Source organism: Pseudorasbora parva, chromosome 2 (assembly GCF_024679245.1).
Source record: "Pseudorasbora parva isolate DD20220531a chromosome 2, ASM2467924v1, whole genome shotgun sequence".
NCBI lineage: Eukaryota > Metazoa > Chordata > Actinopteri > Cypriniformes > Gobionidae > Pseudorasbora > Pseudorasbora parva.
In genome coordinates this window covers 47712083-47735047 of record NC_090173.1, presented here as the reverse complement: position 1 = coordinate 47735047, position 22965 = coordinate 47712083, and the positions used below count along the sequence as shown (strand labels likewise).

General features: G+C 36.0%; 1 protein-coding gene across 2 annotated transcripts in view; it reads left to right on the top strand.

Annotated features, from left to right (window-relative positions):
• The first annotated feature begins 1610 nt into the window (after positions 1 to 1610).
• The window catches only part of coro7 (coronin 7), a 173048-nt gene continuing 151693 nt past the window's right edge, over positions 1611 to 22965 (top strand). For both annotated transcript variants that reach the window (XM_067422754.1, XM_067422737.1), the window contains exons 1-6: positions 1611 to 1734; positions 6920 to 7016; positions 7193 to 7273; positions 7481 to 7551; positions 10936 to 11119; positions 15502 to 15578. In XM_067422754.1, coding sequence (XP_067278855.1) covers positions 1675 to 1734; positions 6920 to 7016; positions 7193 to 7273; positions 7481 to 7551; positions 10936 to 11119; positions 15502 to 15578 — 570 coding nt within the window. In that variant the 5' untranslated portion in view covers positions 1611 to 1674. The remainder of the gene's footprint in view (positions 1735 to 6919; positions 7017 to 7192; positions 7274 to 7480; positions 7552 to 10935; positions 11120 to 15501; positions 15579 to 22965) is intronic.

Genomic DNA, 22965 nt, shown 5'->3' with positions numbered 1-22965 from the left:
TGATATATATATATATATTACTTATAGTGCATGAATGTGCCAAAGCAACTTGTTCAAAAGGATGAGAAATTGCTTTTTTGATGTGCACAAGAGACTATGTAGAGTTTGAACACAGTTTTGAGAATTTCAGGTGTGATCTGAGAAATGTACTATTACAAACATTTCATGTCAGATATTTGTGACCCTGAACCACAAAAGCAGGCATAAGTTGCACTGGTATATTTGTGACAATATAGCCAAAAATACATTATATCGGTCAAAGTCATTTATTTTTTCTTTTATGCCAATAAATCATTAGGATATTAAGTTAAAATCATGTTCCATAAAGATATTTAGTAAATTTCCTAACATAAATATATATAAAAATGTAAATATATATATAAAAAAATTTGCCCTCAGATTCTAGATTTTCAAATAGTTGTATAGGTTATTCAAAAAATAACCTTCCAGCAACATTCTGGGGAAGTTGTTTTATGGTTGCAAAATAACCTAAAAATAACCATTAGGGAACGTTCTCTATAAGTTAGTTCTTGGTTATTTAAAGGGGTGGTTGCAAGCGATTTCACTTTTTTAACTTTAGTTAGTGTGTAATGTTGCTGCTTCAGCATAAACAGTATCTGCAAAGTTAGAGCGCTGAAAGTTCAATGCAAACGGAGGTATTTGTCTTTTAAAGTTATGGCAGTTTACTGCCCACAAAAACGGCCGGTTTGGACTACAACGAGCCTCTTCCCGGGTTGGTGACATCATAAACCCTTTCTAGTCACCTCATATGTGACTTCTGCCCGTAATGGAAAGAGGCGTGGCGTTTCCGGACAACCTGTGCTTGGCACTTCAGCCAATAAAAATACAGGAAGCTACATTTGGTCATCTAACCAATCTAAGACCATTGTGTTTTTTGGAGGGTTGGGCTTCATAGAAGCAGGGAAGCAAACGAGCTGTTCAAAGGACAGTGGAGACAGCGGTGTGGAATAAAGGTAAAATATTTTTTAAAATAAGAAAAATACAGCGTTTAAAATAAAAAAAAAAGTATTAAGACATGAACACAACCAAGCCTAGAAAAAAAACATGGAACCACCCCATTAAAAGTAACCCCCTTGTAACATTCTGGGAACAATATTTTATGGTTGCTAAAAAATAAAACCTAAAAGAAGAACGTTCCCATAACGTTAATATTTGATTCTCAAACCAAATGAGGTCCAAAATCTTACGTTAGGGAAACTGTGTTTCTGTGTTTGCTGGGTTCCAGTCGGAAAATTTCCCATTCGAGAATTGAGCCAAAGTGTAAAAATAAGCTATGAATTTTATTTTTATGTGTAAAAAATAAATGTGTGTAATTTTTCAATTTCTTTTAGGGGAAGAACATCAGCCTTTACATTTTTTTTTTGTGATAAAAATCTTAACTCTAATAGCTATTGGCGAAAACCACGGAGACCATATTATATTTTTGTGAGTGAAATATTTTTTTTAAAGCACCGACTGCGTTTTTATTTCGCAGACATGACAGAATACTTCTTGTTATCTGAACCGCCCAAAGCGCGAGTTTATGATTTGTAAATCAGCGTTTGGGTGCATCGCGCGCGCCAGCTCTGCGTCACACAAACGCACTCATTCAAACGCACAGGATCACAACACCGAGACACCCGGAAGGTTCAAACGCGCGACCAGCAGCTCAGAATGAATCGCTTTAAGACGTCCAAATATAAGAACACCACTCCCAAAATCCCCAAGAAAGATGTGAGTACAGCCTTGTCGCTCTTCAGACCCAGCTGGAAAGCGTGGGATATCACTGTGTGTCTTGTGATTTAGGCTCCGAGCATAAGGAGTGGTGCAGATGCACGGATGGTGTCTTAACTTCCTCTGTCCTCAACTGAAGCTTCACGCACTTTAACATGCATGATCTCAAGGCATCGCACGCGTGTGGATGTGTGCAGGGATGACGCTGTCATTTCATGCGGAATATGTTACGAAGATGCATTGACAGTTTGTTGAGATTGTTTGACCCTGAAACCGTTTCACTCTGATCTTGTTGGAAGTCTATGCGTATTTTACAAAATGCCATTAATGAGAAACATTCAAAGATGCTTGGAGTAAATCCACATCACCCTAAAATAGATCTGGAGGAGAATAACAAATGCAAAAAGTTAACGAGTTGTACATGCATCGATGCTTTTGGTGACCAGATTCACTGTGATAAACAAGGACAAAAGTCCTCAAGTATAAAATAGTCGAATCAGTTGATAATTACTTTAAACACAAGTTAAATATTCGGATTGATTTCGAGATAATTAAACCAGTTAAAGATTAAATATGGCCTGAAGCAACAATTAAACGTTTCACTGCGAGAATAAATAGTATTTCCTATTGTTATTTTTAATAATTAAATGCTTAATTTCCAAATCACTGAACATATTATATCCTTCAAACCTTGCTTTCCAAGAGCTTTTTTATAACAATAAGGATTTTTTTAAATGGAATATTAAAAAGCAAATTGGTCCATTTCAGTTTTTGATTTATTGTTTAAAAGTAATTTTCAAAAACTCGTTTTCAATAGTTTGTTTTCATGCCCCCAAACACTGTTGTCGTGTAATTGAATGTCTGAAGTGCATGAAAAGCTTTTTTGGTGTGTTGGTTTTGTTACCTTGGCACTTTTTCAAGTTTTTTTATTGAAAAACAACCACAACTTTGCATATGCAAATCAGATTGAGTGCTCTTCAGTGATGCAGAAGAATGATTTTTCTTCGTTTTAGACAATCTTTCCAGCAACAGATGGGAGCTTTTGTTTCTTGTCAGTGGTAGTGTTAAATAACAGCCCTGAGGTTTACAGACCTTCAGTGTGAATTCTTCACATACCTGAGCTTTATATGATCACTGACACGCGTGTTTGTGTGTTCATGTGTACGGCACATGCAATGTGTGAATATCATTGCATTAGATAACAAAATATTTTAAGTGCCATTTTGTCACTGATAACAAGATGTGATATCACAGCAGTGTGATTTATTTATTTTTTTCATCTGGTTTTGCTTCAAGAACCCATTTTGACATCAATTGGTGACTCAGCTTAGTGTCTAAACTGCTTATTTATTAAATATCCTTATCAAACATTTAAATGACCGTATTATAAAACACAACCCGCTATGGACAAACTGAAGCTCGAGATGTCATTGGCTAGTTTTTATTTTACTCGCCAGAATTTTTACTTGACATGCAAAAACAACGCAAATTAAAAATTCGACAAATATAATATAAAATATCAATTTCAAGAACTATTTAACTCATGTAAACAGTCTAATCATATAAGAACAATGATCCTCAAACCACAAGCAATGTCACAAATGAACACAATAGAGCAAATGAAATGAACCGTGATTTTCAGTTAGATCTCTAATAGTAGTTAGATACCGATTTGGTAGACTATATAGAAATCGAAAAATCACTAACACTGCATAGTCTTCACTGTATAAATTACATTTAGATTAGAATCTTTTTTAAAGTTACAAAGTTATTCAGTCAAGAGCAGCGAGTCTAGGGGTGGGAATCACTGGGTACCTCACGATACGACACCAATAATACCACAATACAGAAATTCTGGTTTAATCAATATATTGCTGTTTGCTAGACAATCCTATAATGATACATCAGGATATCTGTCTACATATGGAAATGAAATGCCAGAGAAAAGGTTATGTCAAGTACAGGGTTTCCATACTTTGGACTTAAAGGCGCAGTGTGTAGTATTTATAGGATCTATTGACAGAAATGCAATATAATGAACCATTATGTTTTCATTACCTTAGTGACGCGATATGACACGCGTGGCCAAGATGGCAACGGCCAGCTCGTCTCTTCTTTGCGCTTCTTAACTGCTCTTCAGAATCCTATGGGTGATGTCACAGACACTACATCCATATTTTTGTACAGTCTATGGCGTTGACGAACACAGAAGCGCAAAGAATTGTGCAAAACAAAACATAGCGTTGGGGTTATTATTTTAGCATAAATCGACTCTGACCGCCGTGTGTGTGTGTGTGTGTGTGCTCTCAACCAAGCCACCGTGCATAAAGCTCAGCAGGCAATGATATAACATCTGAGCTAAACTTGTTTTATTGCCTCTAACTTAATTGCAGGCAAGAGGCGACTATAATCGTACAGTTTACTAGCCATTGGCTAATTTTGGTCGCCTCTTGTGAAATGTGGTCGCATATGCGAGTTTGACCTCTTTGAGACATTTAGTATGCGAGCGTGTTTTCCCAAAGTTTGAGTCAGCATGTGTATATGGCAGATGTTATTATCACCTTTACCTGATGTCCAGTTTCTGGCTTCTGTTTCTGTCTTGAAACAGTATTCAAGTCACATGACAGGAGGTCACACTGTTAAAGATTGACAAACAAGTTTGTGTTTTAAGGACGTTCAGTTGAGCTCCTCGATGTAAAGAGCTGACTGAAGCTCTGTAAGTGTAAGATGAGATCAAAACAGGATGGATGATTCAAAAAAACATATTCAGCAAGGTTGCATTAACCGTGACATTAAAGACATTTTATAAAGTTACAAAAGATTTATATTACAAAAGGACTAAAAATGCATCATAGCTTATTAGACGCAGCACAACTGTTTTCATTATTGATAATAACCATAATTATTATCAGATTATCAGATTATCATATCAGAATGATTTCTGATGGATCATGTGACACTGAAGACTGCAGTAATGATTATGAAAATACAGCTTTGAGCACGGGGATTAATAACATTTTACAATATAGTCAAATAGAAAACTTATTTTAAATTGTAATAATATTTCACAATAGTACTTTTTGTTTGGATCAAATAAACACTGTCTTGGTGAACAAAAAATCTTACCAACCCCAAACCTTTAAGACATTTGGATTGTTTTTCACCAGTCTTGTTGTCCAGGATGTAGGTTATACTTGTTTGTATGAATATGTTTTTTGCTAGAGGGAGAAGTCTGAAGGGTTTGGTTATGGATTTCAGGTTTAGAGTTTCATATGCATATTCTCTTTGCTTTTTAAGAAGCTACAGTCTCAGAAAAAAAGGAACAGAAGCTGTCACTTGGGGCGGTACCCTTTTAAAAGATACACATTTGTACCTAAAGAGTCCATATTAAAACCTTTAAAATGGTACTGTCCCAATTTTCTGAGAGTGTAGAAGACCTTAACTCATATTTTGTTTATATCTTGTCGTGTAATGCACTGGCTTGTCGTCACCTCATTATCGTGTCTTGAGTTTCTCTGTAATCCTGTTCAGACGACACCACAGACAGACCCTGGAGATGCAACACAAGAGCGTGCACTTGTCTCTTACGCCTGAATGCACTGACACATGCATGTTTAAGGTTTTCTCACAGCTGTCCTTCTGAGTGTCTTCTCTCTGGTCCAGGTTCATGCAGCTGGAACACGTTCACCCTCTGCGTGTTGTGTCTTGTTGACATTTGAAAGCGTACAGCTGCGCTTTGCAGGAGTTCTTATGCATTTCCTCAAGTATATCTGCCACTTTGTGTGTGTTTGTGTGTGTTTGTGCGCCGTTGGCTGGAGAAAGGGCTGCGTTTCTATCCGTTTCCTCTTTCCTGTTTGTGATGTCAGATGCATCAGCTGTTTTCAATCAGTATCTTATTTTGTCAACGTCTCAAAGCTTTAGGTGTGTTCCTTCCAGTGTTATTTTATTATTATTTTTATACTATTATATGGGTGTAATGATAAACTCATGTCATATACTGAACTTGTATATTTAATCTGTGAATATTTTAATTTAAAACATTTCACATTTGTTTTATTAAAAATTCGGTAATCCATATTCACCTTTCAGATTTTACTTCCAATATTAAGCAATCAAATGCAATACATATTTTTTTCAATTAGTGCAACTAAACCTGCTTTTTTTGCTTCAAGTGCATTTGACATTAATTTACTTACATAGCTAAACATTTTTCAATATAGAAATGTTATCACTTAAACTTATATAATTTCAGTATTATTGAATCGCCATGGCATGTTCTCAGTGTCATATGAGCTTCGTGCAGTGTCAGTTGCATTGTTTCAATGCCATTCTCATTGGATCTGTGAGGCATGGTTTAGACGTATGGACACAAAACAGTAGTGATATTTAGGGTCACCACTTGATGTCAAATCTAGTTCAAATCTGAAGAAAAACCAGCAAAAGGACCATGGATCTTAAGATCATTTCCTAAAAGCTGGGAATCCTTTCTTGTCTTTTGAATCCTGTTAAAACATTTACTTGGTAGCTTTTTTTTGGGTAAATTTTTCAATAATGTAACAGCACATTTGCATGTTCACGGTTCTCTGATGTTGGTTAATGTTCACATGAATTGCAGGTCAACATAAAATATTTAATATATTTTTTTAAGTGTTGTATTTTAATTTGACATTTTTAATTACATTTTTTTAAATTAAATTAAAATTTTTAGGCTTTTTTATTTAGCTTGTTTGGTTGTTTTTGTTATTTTAATTTATTTTATTTAGGACATTTTTATTTTATTTTAAAATAAATTATTTTGATTGTATTATGTAAAGTTATTTATTTTAATATTACATTATTTTATAGTAAGTTTGTATTTTAAATTTTAAACTGAGTTACTTATTTAAATTGTACACAATGTTTAAAGCAAATAAAGTATAAAAAGTCAATAAATTGTTTTTTATTTAACCTTTTTATGATTTATCATAAAAATGATTTATGATTTATTTTATGATTTATCATTTTAAAATGGGTTTAGTAGTGTTTAGTAGGTGTTTCTTAAGTGAGATATTTAGTGATGATGTAATTGTACATCTTAATTGAATATTTCTCATCATCATCTGGTACTCCTGCAGAACCAAATGCAAGTTTTGTCTTCATTTTAAGATGCCAGCTGATGTAAAAACATCCCTGTCTTTCCTTTCAGGGCTGGATTGCAAACGTACGTGGAGGTTCCTTCTTGTCTCAGGGCAACCACATCAAATCCAGCTGCAGTCTCGTGGCCTTCAACACGGATCAGGCTGGTACGAACCCTTGATTCTGTCGCATGTCTGTCCGATCGTTTGGGCACCTCTGATAACGTCTGCACTAAACGAATGCATAAAAACTGATGCCAGATCAGATTAAACAGCAGGGGAACCAGTCTTGAGTTTTGTAAACAATGCTTTTAGACATAACCTTGTTTATCCTGTCTGTGAAGGAGGTGGAATGGTCGGCCTGTCTTCTGTGAATGCCGGATCTGACGGGAAGTGGACCGTGACCCAGATTTCATGTCATGCTGGTAAGACAGTACTATTGACCCAACTAACATGCTGGGCTCATTTAACTTCATCTGGAGCAAAAATGGTTGTCTGTGAGGATGCCTGAGTAAATAAAAGCACTGTTTGGATGCTGTGTGTCAGCAGATGCATCAGGCCAGTGCCACGGTGTACTAAAAATAAACCTGTGTGACTTTGTCCTGATTCTTCTTCCGATCTTTCTGTCCCAGACCTCGTGACCGACTTGGACTTCTCTCCGTTCGATGACTACCTGTTGGCCACCTGCTCGGCTGATGAGACTGTGAGTCATGCTAAAGCAGCGATCGTTTTAGGTTGCTAGACTGAGAGATAAAAACTGTCTGAGTGACCAACCACGTTTAGGTATATCTGAAATCTGATAGCATAATACACAATAAAATGATAAACCACAATATATAGTAGGTCTTATAATATAATATCATGAATTTTATAAGCACATTACCTTAAATCTCTGAACAATACTTGATACTCATCTTCAATAATATCAAAGCCTGACTATTTTCCCTATAGAAACTCAGTGTAGCAGCCTGAAAAATTATAGAATATAAATATAAATAAACCTAAATCTAGACTGTGTGTATTTACTCAGTTAATAATAACTCATTTATATAATTTTTTTTAAAGAATGTAATTACATTTTAAAGTGTATTTTACGATTACATTTATTTGCAAATTTGCTTATTTTTAAATGTATTTATTTTAAAATTATTTTTTCAAATATAATTGACTTATTTTAATATTTATGTATTTCGTTTTTGAAAATTATTTATTTAAATGTATTTTTTTTAATGTTTTGTAATGTATTTTGTTTACTTAAATTTTTCTTAATTTATTTTTTATTAATTAGTATTATTATTTTTGTTTACTCACTAAACAGGTTGAATAGGTTTCATTTTAATCTGAAAGTTTTTTTTTTAAATTCCGATTTTTTTTCTTTTCTGGGTTCAGTCTTTAAGAATGTGCATCATTGGCCATCAGCAGAGAGCAACGTGCTTTTATTAATGGCATCTGCTGATCTGTATTGTCTGTTCAGCTTAAAATCCGAGGTACTGTGGAGGTATTGTTATATCACCTTCTACAAATAGCATTTTTAGCAACTTTAACACTACACAGATGTTGAGGAGGTTGGCAGACGCTGCTGTCACTCGGCTCTGGTTTTCCTTTCTCTCATTAAAAGCTCAGCAGAAAGAAGACACACACACACACACACACACACACACACACACACACACACACACACACACACACACACACACACACACACACACACACACACACACACACACACACACACGAGTCTGTCTGCTGATGCCTTCATATTTCTGCACAGCTGGCCTCCACCTGACATCTGCTCCAAACACTTTTTTAGTGTTTAGTAGTCCCAGAGTGAGACCCGTTCTGTCTCAGTGCTAATCATGGCTTCTGCTAAAATACCATTTTGCTTCCGGTAAACTGCTGTGAATTTATATCAGCCTCTTGTGATATTAGAAAATAAATTACTGAACAAATCTCATAGCTTTAGCGTACTGTTTGAAGATTCCATGATGTCTGTCTGTCGTTCTGTCTGTTTGTTGTTCTTTCTGTCTGTCTGTCTGTAGATCTGTCGTTCTTTCTGTCTGTCGGTCATTCTTTCTGCCGTTCTCTGTATGTCTCGTTCTCTGTCATCTGCATGTTTTTGTCTGTCTGTCGTTCTGTTTGTTGTCTCTGTCTATTCTTTCTGTTTGTCTGTCTGTCTGTCTGTCTTTCTTTCTGTCTGTCTGTCGTTCTCTGTCTGTATGTCTGTCTTTCTGTCTGTCTGTCGTTCTCTGTTATCTGGCTGTTTTTGTCTGGCTGTTGTTCTATCTGCCTGTCTGTCGTTATCTGTCTGTTCTCTGTCATCTGTCTGTTTTTGTCTGTCTGTCTGTCTGTCTGTCTGTCGTTCTATCTGCCTGTCTGTCGTTATCTGTCTGTTGTTCTCTGTTATCTGGCTGTTTTTGTCTGTCTGTCTGTCTGTCTGTCTGTCGTTCTATCTGTCAATCTGTCTGTCTGTCGTTCTTTCTTTTATCTGTCTGTCGTTCTCTGTCATCTGTCTGTTTTTCTCTTTCTGTCTGTCTGTCTGTAGATCTGTCGTTCTTTTTGTCTGCCTGTCACTCTTTCTGCCGTTCTCTGTATGTCTCGTTCTCTGTCATCTGTATGTTTTTGTCTGTCTGTCTGTCGTTCTGTTTGTTTTCTCTGTCTGTTCTTTCTGTTTGTCTGTCTTTCTTTCTGTCTGTCTGTCGTTCTCTGTCTGTCTGTATGTCTGTCTTTCTGTCTGTCTGTTGTTCTCTGTTATCTGGCTGTTTGTGTCTGGGTCTGTCTGTTGTTCTATCTGCCTGTCTGTCGTTATCTGTCTGTTGTTCTCTGTCATTTGTCTGTCTGTCTGTCTGTCTGTCTGTCTGTCTGTCTGTCTGTCTGTCATTCTATCTGTAAATCTGTCTGACTGTCGTTTTTTCTTTTATCTGTCTGTCGTTCTCTGTCATCTGTCTGTTTTTGTCTGTCTGTCTGTCTGTCTGTCTGTCGTTCTCTGTCTTCTGACTGTTGTTCTGTCTGTCGTTTGTTTAGTCTGTCTTTCATTCTGTTTGTCTTTCTGTTGTTCTGTCAGTCTGTCTGTCGTTCTATCTGTCGATCTGTCTGTTGTTCTTTCTGTCGTTCTCTGTCATCTGACTGTCTTTCTCTGTCTTCTGTCTTAATGTCTGTTGTTCTGTCTGTAATTTTTTCAGTCTGTTTGTCGTTCTGTTTATCTCGCTGTCTGTTCTTTCTGTTGTTCTGTTTTTTTTGTTGTTCTGTCGATCTGTCTGTCCGTCTTTCTCTGTCTGAAGGCCTCTTGTTCAGTCAGTCTGTCGTTTGTTCTGTCTGTCTGTCTTTCTCCGTCTGAATGCCTCTTGTTCAGTCTGTCTGTCGTTTGTTCAGTCTGTCTGTCGTTCTGTTTGTCTTTCTGTTGTTAAGTCTGTTATTCTGTCTATCATTCTGGCTATGTCTGACTGTCGCTCTCTCTCGTCTATCTCTCTTTCTCTGTCTGAATGTCTTTGTTCTGTCTGTTATCCTGTCTGTCGTTCTGTCTAAATGTCTGACTGTCGTACTCTCTGTCTATCATTCTGTCTATATGTCTGACTGACGTTCTCTCTCTATCTGTCGCTCTCTCTCGTCTGTCTCTCTCTCTGTGTCTGAATGTCTGTGGTTCTGTCTGTTATTTTGTCTGTTGTCTGTCTATATGTCTGAACTTCGTTCTCTCTCGTCATTCTCTCTTTCTGTGTCTGAATGTCTGTTCTGTATGTTATTCTGTCTGTCTGTCGTTCTGTCTGTTTGTCTGTCTGTCGTTCTGTCTGTCTGTCGTTTGGCCTGTCTATCCTTATGTTTGTCTCTTTTCTTTCTGTCGCTCTGTCTGTCTGTTTGTCGGTCTGTCATTCTTTCTGTTTGTCTATCTGTTGTTCTTTCTGTCTGTTTGTCTGTCAACAAACATTTTATTAGTACACCGATGAATTGTACTCCATTAGACCATGATTTTGTAAGACTTTAATAAATTAAAAAAAGACTGCATACAAATATCCTTGGTTTAGCATATATATTTAGGAAATACCACACTGTGGTAGTGTTAAATAATAGTTCTCTCTTCTCTTTCCTCATTCAGGTGAAACTGTGGCGCGTGTGTGATCCGGATGAGGATCAGCCCAGTAATGCTGAGGTCACTCTGAGCCCCGGAGACGGGCGTCTGGAGGTTGTTGTCTTTCACCCCGCGGCCTCAAGTCTGCTCGCCGTGGCGTCTGCGAGGGGCATTCAGGTGTGGGACGTCGCACGAGACTCCGCCTTGACAGGTAAACTCACACCTTTTGCATTCTTCCGCACAACCATCACTGCTGTTAAACGCCTGATTTATTCTTGTCTTTAATTATTTTACACTTAAGCCCTATTCAGACTGTAATTGTTTTTCATTTCAGTATGATAGGCCATTTCTGGCATGCTATATTTATTTATACAAAATATTTTTACATTACTTATTTATATTTACTTTTACAGTATGTATGTATTTGTTTATTTACTTACTTGCTCTATTTAAAAAAAATATAAATTAGTTTTATATTTTTATATTTTGCAATGCATTCATTATTTTTTTTGTAACTATTTAATATGTTTTAATTTATTTATTTTTTATACAATTATTTTTTTATTTTATTTTGTTTATATTTAACTAATCATTTATCAATTATATTTTAATAATTTGATTTATTCATACAATTATTTATGTAAATTAAATTAAGTTCATTCACATCCAAACAGATGCCACAAAATCTATTTTATTTTATAAATCAGATATTTTTCAACTTCTGACAATGGCCTTAGGTACACAATATTGAAAACATCTCACAAGACAAAAAAGAAAAACCAAGAGTCCAATCTGGTAAAATGATAAAATGGTCTTGTCCAATGACAGAACCTCGTCTCAATTCATGACTTGCAGTTACAGCCTGAATTATGCAGTTCATGAGGGTTTTGTCTGCAGCGTTTTTGTCTCTGCTGTGTGTTTCTTTTTGTTTGTTTTGTCTTTGTGTGTATTTCAATGTTTGGTTTGATCTGCTGGGCCTCTGGTGGTTTCCAGGGCTGCACTTGTTACAGTCCTCTGGGGTCTGACGTGGAGTGGCTGAGGTAAATGTTTGAACTCGGAAGCCCCTCAGAGCTTTGGGCCGCGTGGCTCCGGAGCCCCATGATGGCTGCTGGTGCTTCCCAACCTCACATCTCACATCACTGTCTGCCTTCATGTGCTTGTGTCCCTGTTAGCTGTGTTTAATTCACTCCCTCTGTCATTTTACACCAGACGCTGTCACTTAAAACAAAACCAATCCAGCGCCATGAAATCAGATCTCTGTAAAGATAGAAATTGATGAAATAAAATGTTTATTTTAATGCTTATTTGAATTGCTTTTTAAAGGGTTTTAGTTTAACTATATTAACCTAAACTATATTAATTAGTTTCTTAATTTCTCTCATAGGCCCTGTTTACACCTGGTATTATGATGTGTTTTGGTCAATCGGATCACAAGTGGGCAACGCTAAGTAGTAGTGGTGGGGGGAAAAAAACGATTCAGCATAGTATCGCAATATTTTGTGTAGTGATATTGTATTGATATTTTCAGGAACTGAATTTCTGCTCGTATTGTGCAGAATTTTACTGTAAGCCCCGCGCACAAAAGGTGCGAAATAATAATTAGAAATGTTTCTTTCAGATAGGAATATCACTCTCCGCTCACACACACATGAACGCAGTGGGCTGTGTGTGCAGGAAGCGCTTTCTCGCATATTTCTGAACGTGGACCGCTCCGCTCTGTCCATGTTTATTTGTTAGTTACGTGTTGATTTGTCATGCAAGTGCAAGCTAACTGCGCACTGCAATGCAACAGAATCTTGCATCACTTGCCTACTGTGACACCGCCCTCCATTGTATTTTTTTTTTTTAGTAGTCATTAATCATTTAGTTCAGTTAGAGAAAAGATTAACTACAATTGAAAACTGAACGTGCAGCGTGAGCCTAACGAGATGAGGACACGAGACGTGTCTGTGTGTGTTTGTGTGTTTACGTGTGGTTTGTGTACACAATTGTAACGTTATTAAGCGGACTGGTTTTGCACGGCAGGCTAAGTTAGTGTTTACATAGAAAGACACGGAATAGTAGCGCATTTGAATGAAGAAGCGTGCTTATTTAGTTCAACATATTTCCCCCCTCTTTGTGTATTGTTGTTTGGAGTGCTTTTACAATACACAAACATAAAGTTACACATATAGTGGCCAGCTAAACAAATGTACACGCACTACACATCGCATGCTCCATTGATCAATTAACTATACGTGATCATGTTTGGGCTACTTGATGAGCATAGGCAAAAACACAGACATTTGAAGCAGTCTTACTCACAGCCTGCGGTTCTAATGTTGGGACCTTTATCGTTGGGACTGCTCCATCCTTCAGCATTAGGCGATTGGAAAAGCCGGCGTCAAGCTGGGCCTTGTTTATGAAACAGTCGGCACCGAAATGCAGCGAACAGATATAAACATTCGCGGAACTCAGTTGCTGATCCGGAAAAGCAAATTCCATCCACTGTTGCCTTAACGCGGGGTTTTTGGGGAATCTGTGCAGGACTGTCTTGGTCTGGCAACCAAAAACGCACTTTTTTGATGTCATTGTTAGTTGTGCACATCACACGCCTACGAGCCAGCGCTTTGATGGGCGTAGCCTGTTACTTTCGCTCTCTCCCTCGCTCTCTCTCACGCGCTTCCGGTAGAATTGTCCGTAAGGCCCATACAAGGAAATTCCGCCCCCATTAACGTCAAAGGGGACGCATGATCGCAAAAAACTTGCCGAAACTTATGACTAACCGGAAGTAGTATTTTTGACAAAGAAATACTCCCATCAAACGTCCACCTTAACTTTTGAAACTTTGTCTATGTTTAGTATGGGATTCCAAGTCTTTAACAGTGTAAAAAGATCAGTATGCATGAAACAGCATTTCACCCCCCCTTTAAGGACTTTTGTTTGATTTGGGAGTTTTGTTGTTGTAATTTTCACTAAGAATAACAACGAATTCCAAAGTGAAAGTAAAGTGCACATTAATATGTTATTGCAATACTCATAATACAATATAATGCAATACGATATTTTACAAAATCTCAATCATTTTGTTTCGCGGTTTAGGTATCGCGATGATATAAACTTGTGGGGGGTGGGTAGCGATTCCCACCCTTACTAAATAGAGGTGTTAACGGATTCTAAAACATCTCTCAGTTTTTTTCTTTTGTCAATGTAATGTGTCCATCATATATCGTCCATTTGATCTAAAGATCTGAAATAGATGACCCCTTTACCTCGTCTACTTGTGATCCGATCACGGCCTTAGTTTTGGCCAAGCAGTTCAATCTGATAGAATCTAATAGAATGAATAAAGCTAATAAACTATGGTTAACATTTCTATTGTTTTACTATTCTGTATTGGTAGTATTATAGTATTTATTAATATTTTGAATTGGCTTGTTTTTTTAAATTTTCAGTTTTAAATTTTTAAATTTTAGGTTATTATTTAAAAAAAAATGTGATTCATATTTTTATTTAGTTTTTATTTCAGTTTGAGTCATTTTTTTTTCATTGAGATCTACTTTGGCATATTACATAAGCTTTTCCCAGTGCATCGGTTTGTGCTGCCACACTTCCTTAACATGTACGTGTGTGTGTGTGTGCGCGCGTGTGAGTTTGTGCGTGTGTGTGTCTGTGTGTTTGTCTCTGTGTGTGTGTGTGTGTGTGTTTCTGTGTGTGTGTCTCTGTCTGTGTTTGTGTGTGTCTCTGTCTGTCTATTTGTTTGTGTTTGTGTTTGTGTGTCTGGCTGTGTGTGTGTGTGTGTGTGTGTGTGTGTGTGGATATCTGTGTTTCTGTGTGTCTATCTTTCTCTATGTGTGTTTGTGTGTGTGTGTTTGTGCGTGTGTGTCTGTGTTTGTGTGTCTGTGTGTTTGTCTATTTTTGTGTGTGTTTGTGTTTGTGTTTGTGTTTGTGTGTGTGTGCGTGTGCATGTCTCTGTGTGTGTGTGTCTCTGTTTGTGCGTCTGTGTGTGTTTGTGTTTCTGTGTGTGTGTGTGTGTTTATGCGTGTGTGTCTGTGTGTTTGTGTTTGTCTCTGTCTGTGTGTGTGTGTGTGTCTCTGTTTGTGTTTGTGCGTCTCTGTGTGTGTGTGTTTCTGTGTGTGTGTGTGTGTGTTTGTGCGTGTGTGTCTGTGTTTGTGTGCGCCTGTGTGTTTGTGTTTGTCTCTGTGTGTGTGTGTGTGTGTGTTTCTGTGTGTCTGTCTCTGTCTGTGTTTGTGTGTGTCTCTGTCTCTCTGTCTGTGTTTGTGTGGCTGGCTGTGTGTGCGTCTCTGTGTGTCTCTCTCTGTGTGTGTGTCTGTGTGCTGGTGTTTTATGTTTGTTTGTGTGCGTGAGTTTGTGTGTCTGTCTGTCTGTGTGTGTATGTGTTTGTCTCTGTGTGCATGTGTGTGTATGTATATGTGATTGTGTGTGTGTGTGTGTGTGTGCTCAAATTCCCAGCACTATCATGCTTTTCTGTGTGTGTTCCTCACAGATGTCACGTGTTTCCTGTCTTAAAGATTGTGAACTTGCCTTGAATGTTTGTCTTTTGTATATGGTGTGTGTTGTGACGGGTCTGTGTGTGTTTGTGTATTTGTGCAGTTCTGGAACAGCATGCGGATCAGCTGCAGGGTCTGGCCTGGAAAGAAGACGGATCACTGCTGGCTTCATCCTGCAAGGTAAATGCTCTCTACGGCACAATTACCAAAACGTGTCACACCTTCCGAAGGCTCGTAGACAGCAGGAGAGATCAGTGCTGAATGCAAAGAATATAATGCAATGTAGTTGTGCAGAGTTCGGACCGGTTCACAGAATGCGTGAACAGTAGAAGAAAAGAAAGCAAAAGTTTTAGAGATACATTTACAAAAAAAAAAGATGATCTTGCACAATGGTCAAATACATCCATCTAGCGTACGTTTACATTGAAAAACAATGGAAAGGTAGTGCAGTGGAATGGAAAAACACGTTCTGTGTGAACGGCCACAGTTCTTTTGCTGATGACATAAACCACCTGTTATATCATGCTGGGAATATTTAGAAAATAAGGAATTTAGTCATACTCTTCGGTTATATTCATATTTTGATGCATTTTTTTGTGTGGCTATTTTTAGTTAGTTTTTTACTACACTGTAAAAAAGTCTGTAAAAATAGGGCACAATGTACTGTATAAATATGAAGGAATTATCCGTATTGTTTTTTTTACAGGTGTTTTACTGTATTTTGAATTACACATTGCATTAGTTTGTGTTTTAAGGGTCAACGGAAATTTCCGTAAAATGACAGGATAATGTTCTGGCTGAAAATTACCAGTACATTATTTTTGTTTTTATTTTTTACAGTGTATATAGATTTGATTAATCAGGTTTAATTTTATTAGTACATCAAGTTCAAATACATTTTCATATTTTATTTCAGTTAATATTTACTTTATTTAAAGTTGGCATTTTTTATTATTGGTTTTAATTAACTGGAAAGTATTTTTATTTTAATTATAACCCTTTTTTCTTTCGGCTAAAAAGACAGAATAAATAAAAAGAATAAATAAAACTGAATAACTATATAGTTAAAATCAGTGTTTGTTTTTGTATCTTTTTTATTATTAATTTGTAATATTTAAATCTGCTTTTATTTTATTATTTCAGTTTTTTTAATTTTTAAAACTTTATGTATATTTTTGTATATATAATTTTCCTTAATATTGCTTGTATTTAAGTTTTTTTTTTTTTTATAACGGTTTTACTAATTTTAATACTTAACTAGTAAATAATTTAAATAATCAACTTATTTTTTTTATTTTTGTTGTTTGCCATTTCTAATGTAGGTTTTACTTACATTTTTTCCCCTCTAATATTTTTTTCCAGCTCTATTACAAAATAAATTATAACTTATCACTTGCTATAGGTTGAGATATATTTATACTATTTATATTTATTTATTTATTTTATATTATTATATTAATGAATTTATTTTATTAAAATATTTAAAAATGTATTTATTTTAAATTAATAAATTTTTTATGTAGTAATTTATTAACTTTATATTTATTATTTGCATCGTATGCTTGTGGAAAGAAGGGGTTTAGAGAGAAACTGAAACGGTTTATATTAATCAATTATTTCTTATACATTTAAAAAGATGTGTATATATATATATATATATATATATATATATATAATTTTTATTTTATTTTTATTTTTTATTTTATTTTATTTTTAATTTAGCTCTCATTAGAGCTGTTCTATTGCTCATACATTTTTTGGTTTTTTTTTTGGCCAAATTAACTGAAATCTGTTTGGAAAGTTATGCATTTGCCATCACAGACAGTAGCACATTCTCACCAGCAGATGTCGCCAAAGTGTGTGTGTTTTCCCCATCATGCCTCTCGTTGCTGTGGATCATTACACAGATTGGCTTTATTAGAGGAGCACAGCATTATGACATCCACTGGAGTGAAACTCATAAACCCCACAGGTGATGCCATCTTCAGAGGATGTCAATCAGTAAATCTGATTTGAGGAAGATTATTACATCTGGCCTCAATATCAGCCCCTTTTGTCTTTTACGCATCAGGACAAACAATATAGCAAGCGTGTCCGTATGATCAACCTATTATGACTCATTTGAAACACAGAGTGTCTGTTCCTCACCCCAGATGTGTTTCTATTTCTGGATACAAAAAGGTTTGTGTTTGGCAGGCGTAGTGTTTTGATTGAGTTTACGGAAAGAGTTTTGTTAAATCAAGTGGATGAAGATGTACTGGACTTTGAAAACCAAACGGCATAATGTCTTTCCGATAGAAGCTGAGAGCTCAAAGCAAACCTGAATTTGTCGGCACCTACAGCTTGACTTTGTTGCGTTTGAAGTATTGCGGAGACGGGAGAGTTCAGCCCTCACCTGGCCCCCGGGAGCCCGGCGCCAGACCCCCAGAGCGGCTGATTTAGCACCCTGGAGGAGAGAGGCTGACGTGGGTACAGAGAGGCACACTCACCCGCCCCTGCAGGAGGAAATGGGGAGCAATCCATAAAGAAATAATAACATGCTGCAGAGCTTTTCCATCAGCCTGTTTAATGCTCTCAGAGGTGCAGAGCCAAAGGATGCTGGAGTTTATGGCTGGATGAGGAATTTTAGGCTTAGTTTATGAGGAAAAATTAGGTCGTTTGAGTTTGCACTGAATGCTTTGTGCTTTATGCTGCTTCAAGACGTTAGTCACCTCTGTTTTAACTTACTGATGTCTTTTATATTGTGCAAAATAGTGGTTGATATATATATATATATATATATATATATATATATATATATATATATATATATATATATATATATATATATATATATATTCATTTCTTACAATTTATATTCATTTCTTTTAATTTATTTAATTAATTAATTATAGTTTTATACACATTCATAAATTCGCTAGTGTTTTTATTTATTTGAAATGTTTTATATTAATTCATTTTGTATATTAATTTGTAAAAAAAAATTTAATTGTAGAATATTTTAAATTGTATATTGAACTTTTTTATATTCATTTATTATTATAATTAATTTTAATAAATAAACATAAATATGTGAAGTACTTATTAATATATATTATTTTATATGTATTCTTTTAGCATTTTTAAATTAATAAATGTTTGTATATTCATTTATTATGTTTTATAATTGAACATCTTTATTTAAAGAATTAAATCTTAATATTAATATAACTTAATATTTTTTTTTACGATATTGTTTTATATTAACTTATTAGTTTGCTATATTATTATATTGACTTATTGGTATATTTTATTGATTCATTTAATTGTAATTAAAAAAAAAATTTGTATACTTATTTATTACTTTTATACTAATTTATTATTATATATTAATTTATTTTTTATACCAATTTATTATTGTTTTATATTAATTTATTAATTTATATAATTGTATATTTATTCATGCTTAAAAACTTATAATATTAAAACAATTATATTTGTTTTAACATTTCTGTAATTGTTTATTATTGTTATGATCCTTTATTATTGTTTTATATTAACTTATTTGTTTGCTATATTATTTTATTTATTTATTCACTTCAACTCTTTTATATTAATCAACTTGAGTATTCATTTTATATACTTTTTTATAATTGTTTATTTTTACATTAATTTATTATTGTACATTAATGTATACTTTTTATTATGAATTTGTTTTTATATATTTTCAAATGTATATTTATTTTTACAATTTTATATTATTTATTAAATGTAATTGTAATTATTTTTTAGAGCAGATTTGTGTTACTTTTTAATATTATGTATATATTAATTAATATGTATCCATAGATATATTTATAATACTAAGCTATATTCCATCCTGAACCTCTTAAGAATAACACTTCATCATGACAGTGCTCCATAATGCATCCTAAAATTTAAGAGGAGAGTCGAGAGGGAAAATGCAAACGGGACAAAGCTATAAATGTGACACTAGATCACAGACTGAAGCCGAGGTTGTGCCCTCAGTCGAGTCGAGCTGTAATTTAAGAGAGTAGGCTTTCCAATCTCTCCAGATCCACCTTATTAAAGCAAATAAGCCCTGCCAACATGTGCGTTCAATTCCAGCCGTTTTCCCCCATTAGGTGAACGGGAGGAGAGGGCGGCTCGTGACAGGCCTCGTTTGGAGGCATGGACGCGCATATTTTATGACACGGCTGCGTGCACAAATGCCTGCCACATGAACGCAGAGGCTTTGTTCCACAGCGACAGTGGAAGTTTATGATTAAAAACACCATCAAAGCATTAAAGCAGGTGTTGATTTATGGGCTTGTGACTGTGCCTTTGAGTGCAAGTCTGTTTGTATTTGTCAAAGTATATACTGTAGTATAAAAGTATTTTTGCAAACAAATTTCCATTTATTCTACTGACCACGGTAAATTTAGTTACTTTTTAAAGTACTAAAACAATAACTGAAATAAAATAAAATATAATAAAAAAATGGTAATTTAACAAAATTATTAAAACTAGTATCTCAGTGATTAAATAACACTGCTACAAACGTCTAGTTAGACTTTAAGTAGTAAACAAAAGTAGTACATTCCTTATCTGGCTCTCATTCACCATCTCAAACATAATTTTCACCATCTTCAAAATCAATATTTTGATCGCTGACAGCTTCTTCAGCAGATCCACCATCTAAGAAGTGTGTCACTAAAGTCATTAAAGACCGGAGGAATGCATTTAAACGGTTTTCACCCAAAAATGAAAATTATATGATTATGATACCCATGATTTAATCCCCCCTAATGTCATCCTATATGACATTATTCTTTCAGACGAAATCAATCAAAGTTATATTAAAGGGGTGGTAAAACACATTCTTTCGAAGGGTTATTGTGTTTGTGGGGTGCACTTTAACATGTTCATGGTTCATTTTCAAATAATTGCATTATTTTTCATATATTTTACCTTTATTCCACACTGCTCTTAGCCTAGAAATCTAGACGCACCCTAGCGGCAGCAAATTTAATTTGCCCGCAAGTGTCGCCTAGGAACTCTCAATACCTATCTGAGCTGTGTTCCTCAAAATCTGGACGGACCAATCACATCGTGTATAGAGTCGGTGGGCGGGGCCATAATGATGACGGCCGAGTTGCGTTTGCGTGCTTCTAGTAAACACAGAAACTGGCGAACGGCGGTCTTTCGAATCAGCTCTGACCGTGACTGTGGAAGACTTGAGTTAAGCTTTTCTCTGAGAAAAGAACAAAGAACGGCACTGAAGTCATTCTTAAAAAGGGAAGATGTATTCGGAGTTTAGCCGACCGGATACGGCGAATGTTTAATCTATTAACTAGCTCCGCTTCACCTTCGTTGCTCTGGTTGGTGTAGCGCTATCCTATCGCGTGCAGGGGGAGTTTGAAAGACAACCGTTTATCCCGCCCCTCGGTTTGAGCCCTGTCTATGGTGAGTTTCCAGACCAAACATCTTGATGTGGGTCTGGCTTGTCAGGCTACACTGCTCTGCCCCTCTTTGTAAAAACGATGGTTTCTGGGTTCTATGAAGCCGGTCTCTCAAAAATACACAATAGGCTCAGATTGGTTAGCTGCCCCAGTGTGTTGTGATTCGCTAACAGCCTAGTGTTTCAGAAACCCCTTTACCGGTAGTCTGTAAAGACTACTATGAAAACTATGATTTTATTTGTCTGAAAGAAGAATGTCATATACACCTAAGATGGCTTGAGGGTGAGTAAATCATGGTCAAATTTTCATTTTTGGGTGAACTATGAACTACTAACCTTTAAGGGTTAAACAAACTGTTGGAATGTTATCTTTCTAATGCATCTAAATAATTGACAATCATTATATTGAACGTCATTAGAATACTATAGCCACCAGGGCTACTGCTCACAGTTTGTTGTGCATTAAAGTGAAGCGGCCCGTGTGAAGTTTACTTGAGCACATTCAGATGAATGTGAGACGTGTCAGTCTGAGCTCAAACTGTATGCATTGATTAAACAGCTGTTGCTGCTACACACACACACACACACAGAACGGTTGGCTCCTGTTTTTGCATGTGTGTGTGCTTTTCGTTTATTGCAGCATGTGCGTTCAGTCTCCCTGTGATGGGCGTCAGGGGTCGCATGGGTCAGACTGTGTGTAGTCTGTTAAGTTTGAGTAGGCATGTAATAAAAGCCTCCCTGTTAAATCACGAGCCGTACAGATTCTGATGTGCGATCAGGTTGTCCTGTGCGTTTACACTGATGGCCATCTCAGCGGCTGATCTCGGGTCAGGAGTCTCAGACGCGTACGGCCTGTCGGGTCTGGTCTGGTCTGGGGACTGCGTGGCCTTGTGGGTGGGCTGCTCACGACGGCCCCTGTTTGCAGTGTCAACCTATAAACAGCAAATAAAATGGCATGACTGCATAGTGCATGACATGAAAGATAGTTTGAACAACACAATTGAAGGGATAAAGAAGTAGTTGCTAGTTTTGAAAGGAGGGTTTGATGTACTGTACCGGCTGTGCTCAGAATGGAACACGAGCATACTGCTTACTGCGCAGTGCACACTACCTCGTATTTACTGCCTATATATATACAAAAAGTCGACATTATGGAATGACGCATTTCAAACACTACTTATAGTGTACCGCGTTATTTACATGTAGAAGGAACGGTAGCAAACGCGGCTGAGAGAGTGAAGTAACGATCAGTGAGCTCACATTATAAGATGGGTAGAGTGGTTTGTAATCTGGTTCAGCTCTTTTATTGGGTGTTATTCGGCAGTAAATGCAGCATGTCACCGGGGAATAGTGTGGCTCTGCGTGAGCGGCTTCTGTTTGTGCTTGTGCTGTTGTCTTAATTTGTTGTTTTGGTTTTGGTGACTTGTGTCTGGTGTGTTTGTCTGGAGAAGAGGTGGCAGTGGTTACTGAGCTTGTCTTAAGGGTGTGTTATGGGTAAAAAGCATTATTCCCTGTTTCCCAGTGTCTTTAGGGGTTGTTTGACTGAAACCACTCAGTGACTGGTGTGTTGACTATGAAGGCTGTATTTAAAGGCATCACAGGCACATTCCAGCTGTTCAAACCAAGACATTTTGATTTGTAAATATACTTTTTTTGTTTAGTTTTAAAAAAATATTAATATTGATAGTTCAGTCTGATTAGAAATAGTTTAGTTTACACAATGTGTCTGTTCTGTGATTTTTATGATTATTAGAACGCCATTTTGATATCTAGTCATGTAATTTTTCATTAGTTTTGGAGGTCTACTATTTAATAAGTATTTTAATACCTTTTTTTATGTAAAGCACATTGAATTACCATTGGGTATGAAAGGTGCTATAGAAATGAACTTATAAAATAAGCTTAGAAATAAACTACTGCAATGCATTCGAGCAAAAAAACAAAAAACTAAAAAAACTTAAATGTTCTCATAGATTGCAGCATGTCATACGATTCAATAAATGATCCAGTCTCTAAAGCCCTCCTTTCTGAGAATCTACTCTGCTCTGATTGGTCAGATAGCTCAGCCTGTTGTGATTGTACTTCTGATTTGTACCATTATTGTACACTGTGTGTCTGAAAGGAAAC